The sequence below is a fragment of the Peromyscus californicus genome, unplaced genomic scaffold (assembly GCF_007827085.1).
Source record: "Peromyscus californicus insignis strain IS unplaced genomic scaffold, ASM782708v3 Scaffold_14__1_contigs__length_90479793_seg_2, whole genome shotgun sequence".
Classification (NCBI taxonomy): domain Eukaryota; kingdom Metazoa; phylum Chordata; class Mammalia; order Rodentia; family Cricetidae; genus Peromyscus; species Peromyscus californicus.
In genome coordinates, this window is record NW_026294436.1 from 57539630 (window position 1) to 57554938 (window position 15309).

The 15309-nt window shown below is 48.9% G+C and overlaps 1 protein-coding gene across 1 annotated transcript; it reads right to left on the reverse strand.

Annotated features, from left to right (window-relative positions):
- Positions 1-2796: 2796 nt before the first annotated feature.
- Positions 2797-13245, reverse strand: Casq1 (calsequestrin 1). Its single transcript, XM_052736639.1, has 11 exons — positions 12900-13245; positions 11042-11126; positions 9917-10017; positions 9154-9265; positions 8760-8833; positions 8282-8412; positions 7077-7122; positions 6665-6719; positions 6352-6452; positions 5121-5195; positions 2797-3654 (listed from the first exon to the last, which is right to left on the reverse strand). Exons 1-11 carry the CDS (start codon positions 13176-13178, stop codon positions 3487-3489), a joined length of 1227 nt encoding a protein of 408 aa, XP_052592599.1. The 5' UTR covers positions 13179-13245; the 3' UTR covers positions 2797-3486.
- Positions 13246-15309: the final 2064 nt, after the last annotated feature.

A 15309-nucleotide genomic window follows, 5' to 3' on the forward strand; every position in this document is an offset into this window, starting at 1 on the left:
GCACCGCCTCACCCCACCCGACTGGCCGGTGATGTCAGAGCCGGGGAGGGGCGGGGGGCGGGGAGCGGCGAGAGAAGGGGGAGGGGAGGCAGGAGGGGACAGGGAGTGTGGACCGCCGTTCTGGAAGACTCCGAGGATGCGGGCAGTACTGGGCTAGAGTGTGAACTCTGCCTCTTTCACTTAAACTGTGGAACAATCCTCAGATTACGTTTTCCCAGCGGGTCGCTCTTCTGCCCCCTGGCCTTTGGATGATCACGGTGGCCAGGACCCCTGGAAGGCGGAAGCAGTTTGAATTGGGGGATTTGGAAAGTCTGTGGCCTCCGGGTTCACTTGGCTACTTTGCTTTGGTGTGTGGGAAAACCTCCCTCCTAGCCTTATAGGTCAGAGGATCAGTAGAAAATGATCAAATTTATCCACGCTAGGAATAGAATGGGGATGGGGGGCAAGGAGCAACAGGGTAATAATCTCTTTTACTTGGCCTGGAGCCATGATCGCTTCTGGATAATAGCAGCTGGACCTCTGTGCTCCTGCTGCCTTTCCCAAATATACCCCCACACACTCACTTCCTACGCAGACACACACGCGCACACACACACACACACACACACACACACACACACACACACACACTATGATGTAATTTTATTTTCTGGGGGAAAAAAGCCATGAGCTCAGCATGCAAATATAGACAACTAACAAAGCCACACTTTGCTGTCTCCTGGCTCTGTCCCTCTGCCAAGGCCCAGTGTGATAATTCTCACTTCCCCTCCACCTCGGGGGACTTTCCTCCCCCAGATTCTCAGCCAGACTGAAAGAGGGGAGGAGGAATTGGAGAAGCATCTGATTTTCACCCCATTTGAAGCATAAGGGATCTCAGCTCAACTCTGGAAGTGTCTGGCCTTGCAAAGTATGAACATCTCCCAGTGTTTGCATGCCTCTACTCCCCATGTTGCCTCAGTTCCAGCTTGGTAGAGACCCTTCCAGAAGCCTCAATGAGTCCTTCCTTTCTTGAGGGCCACGCTTCTGGGAGAAGCAGGTCACGTTCCTGCCCCTTAAGTCTCCATAGTGCTTCTCTTTGCCCTTCTCCCCTCTGAAGATAACATACCCTCAGAATTTGTCTTTGTTTCTAATTCTCCCTGTGTTGTAGGGCCAAAATCTATCTTGTTGACCCATCTTTGAGACTCAGAGGAACTGTACAACATGTCGTATTTAAATGAAGCGAATCAGTCAGGCAATGAGACAGAGAGAATGTGGACATCATGCTTACTGTTTCCTTAGACATTAAATCCATAAAGGTCAGTGTCCTCACCAGCCAGATGAGGATGTTAGTGTCACTAAAGGGCTCTTCTGAGAACCAGAAATACTAAGTCTTTGGGGACTGGTACCAGATAGGTGTTTAAAAAGGTGTTTGGTCTGGTATCTTTCACTGACCTATACTAAACAAACCCTATAATATTTTTATGATGTAACCTAACACCCCATTACTTATTAGTTATCCATTAGGTGTGAACGGATTGATTGAATGTTTGATTTCTGTTCTGATACTTCTGCCGTTTTCTCTAAGAGCACTGCCTGCATTTGTCTGTGGAGAGTGAAAACTTCTCTAATCTCAGGGCTCATTTTCCCATACTTAGACATCTACTAACATTCCATTGGCTTCACAAAAACTAGTACAATGCATAATAGGGTGGTACACACCTATCATGTCAAGATTCAGAGTGTTGAGGCAGGAGGGCTCCCATTTTGGGCTACATAGTGATACCCTATCTAAAAACAACCACAATGTCTATTTAGAAGCTTATTCAGCAGTTTGGTTCTTCATGCTCCCAACTTGTCTGTGCTTACTGAACCTATCCTGGGGCGGGGGGCTTTTTCACAAAACTCCAACAGGTCTAAATCTGATGCATGCTCTTTGTTCAAAAGTCAAAGCCTCCTCATTACCATGACCACCACATGGGTCCAGATTCTCCCCAACTCACTGATTATACAGTTTCTGAGTAGGGGTGAGGCTCCTTGCTTCTGCCTTTGCATCATCTCCCCTCCCCAAGTCTATCCTGGGTCTTGCTACTAGTTGAAATTTTGCCCTTCTACCCATGTTCTTAGGATTTAGTTCAAACACTTGTACAAACCACACCCATTATGCTTACCCAGCCCCATGGCCACAACTTGAATTTCTCTTTACTTTTCTGGCCTCCGGTGCTGTGTGTGCCAAAATGACAAACACACCCTGCTAATGCTTTCAGTTTTTTTTCCATCGACCAGAATGTCCCTGTCCCAACTCCTTCGCCTCCAGTCAGACCCCCCTCTTCAGTTGAAGGTCTTGAAAAGGTTTGCTTCTCTTGTGGGAGTCACCGAGTCCGTTCTTATCCCCCTCCCCTACCTTGCTTTTTCATTCTTTCTCTAAAAAACCACGGGGACAATTCTTTATGCACAAGGTCCTATAGAAATGAAGAGAAAGTCTGGGTTCCTGCCTTCAAGACTCAACTTAGTGGCTGTGTAACTGAAGAACAGTAACCAAGGGTATTAGGTACAAGAACGGAGGTGTACACAGAAAGGGCAGCAGGGACCATGAAAGGAGATGGCTGGACCACCAAAGGTCTGGAGAGACCTTACTGAGGAAGACAATGGACTCAGTCTTGATGTTCAAATAAAGAGCTTCTGGGAGGGCACTGTCCAGCAGCAACATAATGAATTACATATTGCTGTGTTATTCTTTAGTTGTTTAGGGTGCTTGTCTTGACTTTTCAGCAAGGCCAGTCAGCTCAAGAGCAGGGACAGGCCTGGCACTGTCTGTTCCTCCAGAGCCCAACAACAGCACTGGACAAACACCATGTGTTCAGAAAAGGCTCGTTGACTGGAGGCAGATAAATATCCAGCCTTCCCTGGAATAACTGCCCGGAGAAAGCCCCCCACCCCTGCTGATCAGCCCCCCAGCTCACTCCTAACAAGGAACTCACAGTTAAATCTCCCGTCCAATGGTCACCTCCCTCCTGCCATGAGGGTGAGACTCCAACAACAGACGCTTGCTCATTCTGCCCCAGATCTCTTTATTAAGGCCTTGTGTTTGACCCAAATACATTAACAAAAGATAGGTGAGATATATCCCTGAACACAGTACCTCCTTCCTCCTGGCCAGGGTCAGGACAGTCATAAAGGTTTAAGATTTGAAAAGTGGGAGACTGTGTTGATAGGAGGGACAGAGAAGAGAGGGCAAGAGAATCAGAAAGTATGGGGAGTAATAGGAGAGAAACAGATACAGAGAAGGTATAGGATAAGAAGTGAGAAAGATGAAAGCTGGTATCTCAGGAAAAGCTGCTCCTTTTCTGTCATCGAGGGACACCAGGACCTCAAGCACCCTGTATATAGACCACAGTTGGCCCTATAGTAGAGAATGACCTAGTGTCCCAAGGAGCTCAGGGAAGTGCGTGGACGGTAGGAAGGTACATGTAAAGAGCAAGTGGGGCTGGTAGGTGGTTGCCACAGCAACTAATCATCATCGTCGTCGTCATCATCATCATCATCATCGTCATCGTCGTCATCATCATCATCCTCTGTGTTGATTTCACCCTCCAGCACATCTTCCAGCCAGTCCTCCAGTTCCTCAGCAGAAGGCAGGTCCTCCTCATTGTCCATCTCCATCCATATGCTGTCCGCCTAGGTGGTGGCACAGGTATGGAATAGAAGCTCAGTTTAGTACAGACCTGTCCTCCCGCTCACTGTAATCCACTGTACATCCCTTCCTTGCCTCTTTCAGTGGCCAGAGAAACTCTCCTGGTGAAGATCAGAGTTAAAATAGTGATGGATAGGAGTGGAAAGGAAAGGTGAGTTGGCTAAAGGCCTCCCTTCAGTCTGTCTCCTTTACAGTTGCTGTCCTGAGCTGCTGCAAGCATACATCTCTATCATGTCTGTGATGTGAAAGCATCATGGCTGCTCACGGCCAACAGAATCAAGTCAGATGCCAGCACTCTGGGATTTTCATAAAATGATTTTTCTAGTAATAGCTTCAGTGATCTTAAACTCTAAAACCCAAACCTGTTATTCACTCTTTTTGCTGTCTTTTTGTTGGTAGTAGTGTTATTTTTTTTACTTTTTTTTATGATAACGATATGCTCTTGATGGCGCACACCTTTAATCCCAGCACTCGGGAGGCAGAGGCAGGTCGATCTCTGAGTTTAAGATAAACCTGGTCAGGACAGCCAGGGCTATATATTAAAAACAAAGAAACAAACAAAAAACCCTGTCTCAAATGCCCCCCCCCCCCCAAAAAAAAAGAAGTGTACTTGCTGTGTAGCCTTGGCTGGCTGGCCCCATAGTCTTCTGTGTAACCCAGGCTGGCTCTGAACTCACTGAAGTAAGGACTCCAGCCTTTGCCTCTGCAGTGCTTAGATTACAGGCATGTACCACCATGCCTGACTTTGCTTTTGTCCTTGGAGCACTCTCCACTCTCAGTTTGGAGACTCGCATTTGCCCCTTATTGAAATCTTGGACACTACACGATCTCCATTGTAATGCTACTTTCTCTGCAACTCAACTCCGGGACTCTCAAGCAGAAGTCACAGCCTTGCTAGCATTTTATTTATATTATAAAATTGTCCAGAGCTAGCCTCACGATTAATGGGATAACATGCCCATTCCATCAGACTGAGGATACCGTGAAAGCAGAGGCTGCGCTACTCAATTCAGCTCAACAAATACGTAGCTGCTAGGAAAGATAGGCTGCTAAAAGGCAAGTTCTCAATGCCAGTGAGCTCCAAGGGTGCCATAGAGGAAGTAATTCCTAAGAGAAACTTAACAGAGGACAAAGAAGTTGAACTGGACTTTGAAGAATGACCACGTGATTCCAGCGAGTGGATGATTCAAATGCTCAGATCACGCGTTCCCACCCCACAGGTCCAGCCATTAGATCAGAATGTCTCCTGCTCTTGGGCAGTGTTTGCTTCCCAGTTAGCAGCAGTGTGGAAGAGAACTAGCTATACTGAGACACTGGTGCTCTGTAGAAGGCCATATACCACCCCAACCACACCCGCTCTCATCTGATCATGGAAGCAAGGTTGAGCCTGGTTAGTACTTGGGTGGAAGATGATCTGGTGCACAGCCAGGGATGAGGAAAGGAAACTCACATCTGTAACATTGACAACTCCTATTTGTGGAGCTGACAAGTCGATGTCAAACGTCTTCTCCCAGTACGGAACCAGCTGTGGGGAGAACCAAATACATCAACTTGACAGAGGGTAGGAGTACACAAGTCCATCCGAGGATGAGAGTTGGGCCAGGGATAAAAGGAGGCAGGATGAGCTGGCAAGGAATGAAGGGCAGCCTAACCATGGACCCACAAGCTTGTAGGGAAAGCTAATCAGTGAGAGAGTAGAAACCTCCAAGCGGAAAGATGAGGAAGGCGGTTTCTCCCTTGGGAGGAGCAGTAGAACAGAAACCCTGCTTTGTTCCTGGGTCTGCTTATGATTGGCTGCTTTGTTCCTGGGTCTGCTTATGATTGGCTGCTTTGTTCCTGGGTCTGCTTATGATTGGCTGCTTTGTTCCTGGGTCTGCTTATGATTGGCTGCTTTGTTCCTGGGTCTGCTTATGATTGGCTGCTTTGTTCCTGGGTCTGCTTATGATTGGCTGCTTTGTTCCTGGGTCTGCTTATGATTGGCTGCTTTGTTCCTGGGTCTGCTTATGATTGGCTGCTTTGTTCCTGCTTATGATTGGCTGTGTACCTTCGGGCAACTCACTTCTCTCTGCAGAGCCCTTAGTTCCTACATCTCTTTTGTTAAGATTTATTTTTCTTATTTTTACTTATACGCGTTTGTATGAGTGTTTACCTTGTGTGTATATACCTTCAGAAGAGGTATGGATCCCCTATAGCTGAACAATCACCATACATGGGTGCTAAGAAATGAACTCAGGTTCTCTGGATGAGAACCTCTAACCTCTGAGCCGTCTCTCCAGCCCAGTTCCTACATGTCTTTAACATAAGCAATTTTTCCTGGCAATCATCAGTATTCTGTCACATTCCTGCTTGCTCATTTAACAATAAAAGTTAGATGTTGGGGGACTCCCATGTGCTGTGCTGTATCCAGCCGCTCACCAGAGTACTGCTTTTCAGCTCTGGTACCTAATTACTGTCCCCGTCTCATCTGGGAATCACATATTATGTCCCATGCAATTCACTCTTCTCATCCCCGTTCCCCTTGCTCAGGATGCCCTCTGTGTCTACATCGCTCATGAGCATGCAGCAGGCGTAACTTTCTGGGTCCCCAACTAGGATATAGGGCTAGGAATTCTGAAACAAAAAAAGTCGTCCCAGGCCAAGTCCCCACATTAGGATCCCAGTGCTTGAGGAGGGCCTCTTACCAGCGGGAAGTCATCAGGGTCAATCCAGATGATACTAAGGTCAGGGTTTTCGGTGTTGTCTTGGGCCACAGCCTTGAGAGTCTCTAAGAACTCGTAACCATCTTGGAAGGAGGAGAAGCAAGGAAAGTGAGGTGGAGCAGAGAGGAAAGGGAGACAGGAATCCAGGCATGTTTCCTCTCTTCCTATACTAACACACTTCAAGCCCCAGGCTGCTTGCAAACTCCCGGGAATGCCTTCCCTGTGGGCTTGTGATGCAGCAAACACACCACCCACCCCTGGCTTCCCCCAGGCCACCTCAGTGCTCCTTCCTCACCAGGATCAGCTTCCTCTGCAAAGGCCACAATGTGGATTCCATCCAGATCATCCTCCTGTTGGAGGATGAGGAGAGGAGCAGGGTTAGAGCTGGGGCAGACCTTACTCTACTCCTGGCCAGCCCCTTGGTGCTTGAGTCCAAATCACAGAATGCCAGCTTGTATTTTCATGGGGGTGACTCTTTTCTGAGTGATAGCCCTTTACCCTCAGAGTTTGAAAGCCTTGTCGTATTCATTCACTTATGCCTGTCATCTGAGATGTGTTCTTCAGTACAAAAACCTTGACTGTGATACTGCTCTTTTCTCTTTTTTTCTTTTTCTTTTTCCCTAGCTGAAGGCACAAGGAAGAGCAGGGAGAGCCATTTCTAAGGTTCTGGTTCTTTCTAAGCACCAGGTCCTGGGAGAGGTACTCACCCAGGTCTCATACATACTCTCAGGCTTCAGTTTCCTCAGAGTCGATCTGGAAGAGAGACAGAGGGTCCCTACTCAGTGGGTGGGAAGAACATCTCCCTCCAAAATGTCCCCACAGCTGAAGCCACCTCTGGGTCAGGCCTAGGGCATAGACAGCTTGTATCCCAGAACAAAGCCAGCTAGCAAATCTAAGCTCTGGGCATCAGGCCTGGGTCATTTCATGGCTGCTAAACAATGGTTAGTGGGAAGGGAATGGCTGGAAGAGAGACTTTGTGGGGGAAAGGTAAGAACTGGCTATCAGGGTAGTCCTTTATTTTTTCTTTCACTCATTCAATAAAATTGTCAGCCTGGGCTCAATAGAATTACATGCCTAATGTGTGCCAGCCCCTGGGTTCACTTCCTGGTACTAGGAGCGGGGAGGGGCTGAGATACTCTGTAAGTACTGAGTTAGGTATTGGCTAGAGTTAAACTATGCAAACACATCTTGCCCCGATGAAAGAGGCCAGAATCTAGTGGGAGAGAGTAAGTGGTATTTAGACTGATGAGTGGGTACTTCTAGCTGTGGAGTCACATGAAGGGAGAGAATGATGTGTGAGTGTAGGGCAGGGTTGCTCAGCACCTCTGTAGGACGCTTAGTAGGATCTCTGACTTCTAATTACCGAATACCAGCAACACTCCTCACAGCCAAAAATGTCCTGGAAACATTGCCTCACAGCCACTGGGAGGCAAAATTCTTGCCCCTCTACCTCTGTTGACAGCTGCTAGTGTCGCAAATAAGCAAAGGTATAGGACTGAGTTAAGGCTTAAATTTCAGTTCTGACTCTTCTTCCCCTTGACGCCTCTTTCACTGAGGATGGTAAAAGAATTAAATTTAACAACGGAGAGAAGGTGCCTTATAAGCCCCTGGTCAGAACACCGGCACTCACTACTCCTTTGTTGACAAATTACTTAAATCATAATCAGCCCCACAGTCCAATACACATTTCCAGAGGACTTTCTCTGTATAGGGCTCAGAGCTAAGTTCTGGGGTACAAAATATAATGCAGAACTACTGGTGTATCAGTGAGCACCAATGCCCAGAAGTGTATTCATCTCCAGCAGAGGCTGTCTTCCAGGTGGGCTTAAGTTTCCCAGCCCACCTCACAGACTGGTTGGTGTTCTAGCCCCAGGAGGAACCTGCCTCACTAAGAGGGTTGCTCAGTCCTCACCTCCTGTGCTCCTCCACGAAGTTGACAATCTCCTCTTCACTGTTGGGTTTGTCTGGGATGGTCACAGGCTCGTCCATGAAAGCCTCATAGAAATCAATCTCGTTCATCTTCAGGGTCAGTTTCTTTGCCACCTTTGAGGAAGCAGACAAGAGTTGTGGAGTAGGAGGTGCAGGGTCAGAGTGAGAACCAGCACAAAGGAGGAACAAGCTGCAGAAAAGGAGTCAGAAAATGTGGGTCTGTGTCACTACCACAGGGGCTCTGGGGGAGTGTCTTCTCTGGGTTAATTTGCCATGACAAAGGTGGGTTAGACAATCCAGTGCCCCTCTTCCCTTCATGTCTACAGGAGAAGGAAGGGATGAGTTTGGGGTGGAGAGTACCAGCATGTAGAATGGGACCAAGACCCCATCAATTTTGGGAGAGAAGCCGGGGTACAACTTAAGAGTGTAGGGGGACCCAATATGACTACAGGGAAGAGAACCTTGCTGTCGAAGGTAGCGAAGAAAGGGATGTAGGGATGAAACTCTTCAGCTGCATCCTCGTAGGCTTTGTAATCTGAAGGGGAAGAAGGGATAGTCATTCTCAGGATCTGCCAGAGAATCATCCCCTTGGCTTCTCTGCAGATCTTTCTTGACATGTGGGCCACAGAATGAGACCCATCCCCTCTGACCTCCAGTTCTCTGAGAATAATAGAATTGTAGAGGAAGTGGTGGAATGTGGGGTGGAGGGTGTCTGGGAATGCCTCAGAGTACAGGGAGATAGGACAGATGAGGGAGCTGACCATCAGAAGGAAAGAGAGGGACAGGAAGTTCAGAGCCAAAGAAGGCAGGAGGGCATGCAGGGTCAGAGAGGGGAGCGGTGGAGCTGTTACCCACGCTCTGAGTCTTTGCTCTTGAAGTAGCCAATGAGTTTGATCTCATCCTCAATATTCTCAAATGCCTGCAGCTCCCGTTCACCTTCAATCAATTCCACAGGGTCCTCCAAGACCTGGAAGAACAAGACCATTGAGGAGACCATTTCTGTTCTCACTGATAGGATCCAAAGAGGCATCGAGGGGAAAGATAGGAGACTAGGAGAGGAGCCAGATGTTGGTAGAGGGTGGGTATGTGGCCTGTGTGTTGTACACTGCTAATGGTATATGTGTGTGGTCTAGGTGTTGCGCAATGTGTGTGATGTGTATATTCTGTATCTTCTGTTTGGCATGGGATATATGTTCGTGATATGTTGTTGCATGTGTATGTGTGGTTTATTTATGGGTCTGATGTGCATGGTATATGTCTGATATAAATTGTATATGTTGCATGTTATGTGTGATATATGTGTGTTGTGTGTCTTGTGTGCTGCATATGAGTGTGCATTGGATGTATGTTGTGTGTTTGGTATATGTGGTACATATAGATGATGTGTGTTATATGTTGTTTGAGCACTTATGAATGGTATGTGTATTTTTTGTGTGCACTGTGTCTGATCTATATGATATGTATGTGATATCTATTGTATGTTGCATGTGGTATGTGTGCAGCCTATGTAGTATATGTGTGTCAGGTTTGCGGTGTCTGTGGTGTGTGTGTGTAGGGTGTAGGGTAGATTAATAGGGCATTGGAAATGTCAAAGCTATCAGGCTCAGGGAACCCTTACATCAAGTAGAAATTCCACCAGAGTGTCCGCAGAAAATTCACCATCATACTCGATGACTTCATCTCCTTTAAACACGTAAACACTGTCCTCTTCAGTTAGTCCTAAGGAACGCATGGGAGGTGAGCTATGACCCCAGCCTTCCCTGAGTCTAACTTCTGGTTACAACCCACTTGATAACCCAGTGAACTCATCCTCCTCCACCTCTCCATTTCTCTCCCCCACCCATCTTCAACAATCCCTTAAACCCTGCATCATTCCCATGTCCATGTCTCTGCATCTCCTTCAGGAGCTAACCTCACAGCTGAGTAGGCTAAGAGGCTGGGGCAAGGAGCGGGGTGGAGGGAGCAGGTGGGGTTTGAGGGGAGGAAACAGGAAAGATGCGGATTCTAGCAACACACCTCCCTTGCTCTGCCTAGACAGACAGGGACAAATATTCCTGCCAGCAGTCTCTAACTACTGCCGTCCAGATGACTTGTTGCTACTACCCTTCCCCCATCCACATCCGGTGTCCAGCCTGTGCTGCCGCCTGGTGGCGGGTGATGTAACATCTGGGCTCTGCTAAGAGGGGGGAGGGGGAGGAGAGGAAGGGGGGAGGGAAGGGGGAGGGAAGTGGGGAGGAGTTGAAAAAGGACTTTGTAGAAGGTCTCTCTGCTATACCTGTATTCCTTGATTTCCCCTTTCCTTCCAACACTAGCTGTGTTTCCTTCTCTTCCCTCAGTTGTGTGTGTGTGTGTGTGTGTGTATGTGTGTGTGTGTTTAAATTATTTAGGTTACTTTACAAAGCAAAGTATCTACATGCATTGTTTTGTTTCACTATGTAACCCAGGAGGCTTTGAGCCCACAATACTGCTGTCTCATCCTCCCAAGTATGACAAGAATGAGCCACCACGCCCACCCTCATGCCCATCCTTAGCCATTTTCTAGATAAGCATAAAGAAGGCCACCTCTCCACCCCACTCCATCTCATTCTGGGATTGGAGCATGCATAGGTCTCTATCCAGAATAGCCCCCGATCTCAGACTCCCCACTTCAGAATAGATACGGTAGAAGAAGAGATCCTGAGCCCCTCAGGTCCCTCCAAGCCCTCCACCTAGGCCTCTCTGGTCTTGCCCCTCCCCCCCTTACCTAGTTTCTTGGCCACAGCTGCATCCTTCTCAGAGTCCACCAGGCCAAAGCCAACACCCTTGTCTTCTAGGACTTGGGCTGCTAACTGGAAGAAGGAGTCAGAATTAAAATTAGCCCCTAGCATTCTTATTAACCCCTTCCCCATGTAATGCTTTCCCATCATCAGGACAACTGAGAGACAGGAAGCTCAAACATTGACCTTGATCATTTGTTAAGGTCCAGACTATTCCCGGACACCCTATAATCTTAGCCTGTCTTTGATTCAACTTTTTTTTTTTTTAAATGAACATTTGTGTTTTGCCTGCATGTATGTCTGTGTGAGGGTGTCGGGTCCCTTGGATCTGGAGTTACAGTTGTGAGCTGCCATGTGGGTGCTGGGAATTGAACCCGGAGCCTTTGGAAGAGTGGTCAGTGCTCTTAACCTCGGAGTCATCTCTCCAGCCCTTTGATTCAACTTTTTAAAAGATCATGCGTGTTTACTGCTCATTGCAATGTTCCTGAGGGAAGCCGAGGAGTCTCACCTGCCATGAAAGGCTGGGTGGGCCCTGCCTTCCATCCTAATCAAAGTCCAAACTCAGCATAGGGGAATTTGGGATCCTCAAGTAACGCCCAAAGTGAGAACAGTGGAGGATGGGGGCAGGGGAGCCGGCCATGCTGTTGAGGGGTGGGCAAGGCCAGACAGTCAAGAGGTCACCACTCATCACCCCTGGAGGGAGAGCTACCGGCAGAAACTAAGCAGCACCCATCTCCTCCTTCCTGTAGCATCTAGCCAGTCACACAGGCTGGTCACCATCCCACAAGCCTCCCTACCCAGCACTGCACCCCGATTCTTTCTGCCATGGGCATACTTTGCAGCAGGACCCCACCCAGCACTGCAGCACACTGATTCTTAGGGGAACGGAAGGGCGGGTGGCAGGTGGATGGCAGAGGCTACTGAGCACTCAGGATAAAAATACTTGGCTCATTAATCAGACAGCGGTTTCCAGAGCCCGACAAGGCTCACAGAAATGCAAGCCTGGGGCCTGGTGTCTTATACTGAAATATTCCAAGCTCTATACAAAGTGGGGCCTCTCTGTATCACCAAGCCAGAGCAGGGCTCAGGGAAGTTCAGACAGGGAAACACAGACATATCCCAGCCCCCTTAAGGATGTGTGTGGCCATGCATCCCAATCGTAAAGCTTCCTTCCTCCTGTTTTTTTGTATTAATCGTCTCTACTGTGGGTAAAGTTAGATTGGGGGCGGGGGAAGAAATCTCTTCTCTGAAAGAAAAGATGGGGAAAGCATGCTGAAGCCCTCTTCAACCACAAGAATTTTCTAGTGAGGACTTCTGTTTGACCCAGTAGGGACAAAAGAGGAATTGGAGGAGGCAGAGGGACTGGGCTGGGAGGCCTGTGGGAGGCCTCTAGAAGATATTCAACTATATAGTCACCTAACTATGTAGTCATTTAACTATGTAGTCAGTTATAGGTAAATCAAATATCAATCATGTTTACATTTCTGCTGTTTGGGTATTGGAGTACAGCACCAAGAGTGTGAGAGGAGCATATTTTGGCTAGGAGAATATATGGGTGGTATGGGAACGCAATGCATAGTACTGCACACAGCCCCCCCCCTCCATCCCAGCCAAACCTAGTACCCTGCCTCCTACAGTACAGAGCAGGCAGACCCCTACAGCTCCTGTACCAAAAGGCTAGGTCCTTGGTCCCTGAGTCTCTTTCTTTTGGCTAAGGCCGCATTCCAGTCATGCTCTCTGTGAGGACAAAGACCCTGTGATGCTCTTACCCCAGCCGCCACCCTCAGACATGGGGCTCACAGAGGGGACTGGGCATGCTCTTCAGGCCTGCTCTCCTCTACTTACCTCCAGGATTAGCTCCTCCATCTCAAACTGTCTTTGGGAGGCCTTGTCGTCCTCAGGGGGCTCATGGTAGAGGAGGGCCAGCACCTCATACTTCTTGAACACATTCTTGTAGTTCTTTGCATTCACATTGATCACACGGTCCACACCATCGTATTCAGGGAAGTCCAGCCCTTCCTCCCCCTGGACCCCTGACTTGGGTGTCCCTAGCACCAGTACAAACAGCAGTGCTAGCCTCAGCTTGGCCCCTGCCCTGGCCCCCATCCTGTCGGTAGCTCTCATGAAGGTAGTGGGATCTGGGTCTGCTCTCCTGGTTCAGAGGAGGTTTAGCTGAGATAGGGAGGTACCCCTGGATACAGAATCCTGAGTTAGGGGCTCCAGGTGGGGGTGGGGTAGGGAGTGGGCCAGAGCAGTGGACAGAGGACACTGCTGGGCCCCAGAGAAACTGCCTGCCGATAGAGCCAAGTGAAAAAGGGTCAGGAGGAGGGACGGGGGGCAGGGGCGGGCAGGGAACCGGAGCTGCCCCTTGAAACTGGCACCCCTCCGTCCCCACCTGGTCCTGTCTAAATATGTCTCTGTGGTTGGCAGGAGAGATGGATAACCTTCTGAGGCCAGGACAGCTCCCTGAGAGCCTGAATCCTCCCGCCTCCTACACCTCTTCCCTAGGCTCCCAACAACCCCTTCCTTCCCCCTCCTCCAGTGTCCAGGGCTCCTCAGCCCCTGGCCCCACACGGGCCTAAGAGCTCATCGCCATATTAAGAAAGAGAAAGGGAGAGATGCCAGATCTAAAAATAAGATCAGATGAGTTAGGGGTAAGTGAAGCCGGGGCTGGAGGAGGGGAGGTGTAGGGGTAACCGGGGATCCCAGGGTAGGACAAGGCTAATCAGAAAGAAATGTAGGTGAAGAGGAGTTTGGGTCAGAGGCTAAACTGAAAATACAGGATGAAATGGGGGGTGGGGGAAACGTGGTATTTCTTCTGACTCGTAAAATCTGGCGATCGACTATAGGTAAAATCTATTTCTTTGATCTTATGGAGGAGGGGGGGGGGGATAAAAGTACATTCCAGGCTCCAGGAAAGAAACCCCCTGCAGTTCCCTTTAAAGAATGTGGACCAAGGATGAGATCATTCTCTGAATAAAAGATGGAGTGGAGTCCAAGACCAGAGACCTGGCTTAGCTCCAGTCTGTTTCCTTTGCCTCACTCAACAGTCCTAACTCAGGAATGCAGGGGGAAGGACAGGGCTGGTCCATACTCCATCCTGTAGGGATGTGGACCTGGGCTTTCTCTGCGTGTGAGGACCACTTTGAGGAAGGGACTGCTGCTTGGCTGCTTCCTCTGAATGTTCTCTGCCCTGATCCTGTGGGACTCCGTTTCTAGGACATAGTGGGCTGAGAGGATTCCCCAGGTTGCATGATTCTAAAGAGAGCTAATAGCTACTATTTATTCCTATGTCTTTGATAAGGCACAGATGATCCGGTATAAACATGGGAAAAATCAACATGAGGTAAACAGGAAGAGATGGGCCCTGTGCCCTTACCCAAGGCTGTAGATTAAGTCTGTGAATCTGAGACCCAAAGCAGAGCTGGAGGTGTGAAAGCTGTAATTTCAGGCTCCTAGCTTGGAGGTGAAGAGTTGAATTTAGCTTTAAGTGTCTAGCACGACCCCTTTTATGGCCTTCTAGGGCTCATACTGTATAGGTAAACTGAGGCTCAAGGGGGATCATGGAGAAATCACATTAAAGTCAGCCTTCCTTGTCCCCTGTGCGCGATATTTCTCGTTCTAGAAGGATAGTGTTTATTTTGCATCTAAGGTAGAAACATGAAGTTTCATTAGCTGAATAACTTCTCCCATTGCCATGGGGCAGACCTTATGCAGCTAACTTAACGTTCTTAGGAACATAGCAGGAGTGGGTACAAGAGGAACAGCTGTCCCTGGAGCAGGGGAGGCCAGAGACAGCCCAAGCATGGCACTGGAGTGGGGGGACCCCAATCCTGCCTCTCGATCTCCCAGGAGAGTGCCTGATGTACCAGGCAGAGCTTAGGGCCCTGGCTGCAAAGGCCACCCAGGGAGATCCAGCCTTGGTGTCTTGTCTCTGCAGGGTTCTGGGGAGAGGTAAATGTCTGAACAGACAATGGAGAACTAGATTTCTTCCATTATGAATTGGATTTTTGGAATGAGACGGGACTCCATGGTGACCCTGGCCCCTTCAGCTCCTCCTATGTGGCCACCACTCGCCACTGGTGGTGGCCCTTTCTGGTTCCATTTCCACCCTTCACCTCTTCAGCTCCTACAGTCACTTCTCTAAGCCTCCTCTCTCTGTGCTTCACTCTACTGTCTACTCAGCCCCCTTCCTTCCAGGCTCCCTGTGTGCAGGCCCCTGGATTTAACACGCCTCAGCCAGCCGTATCAAATG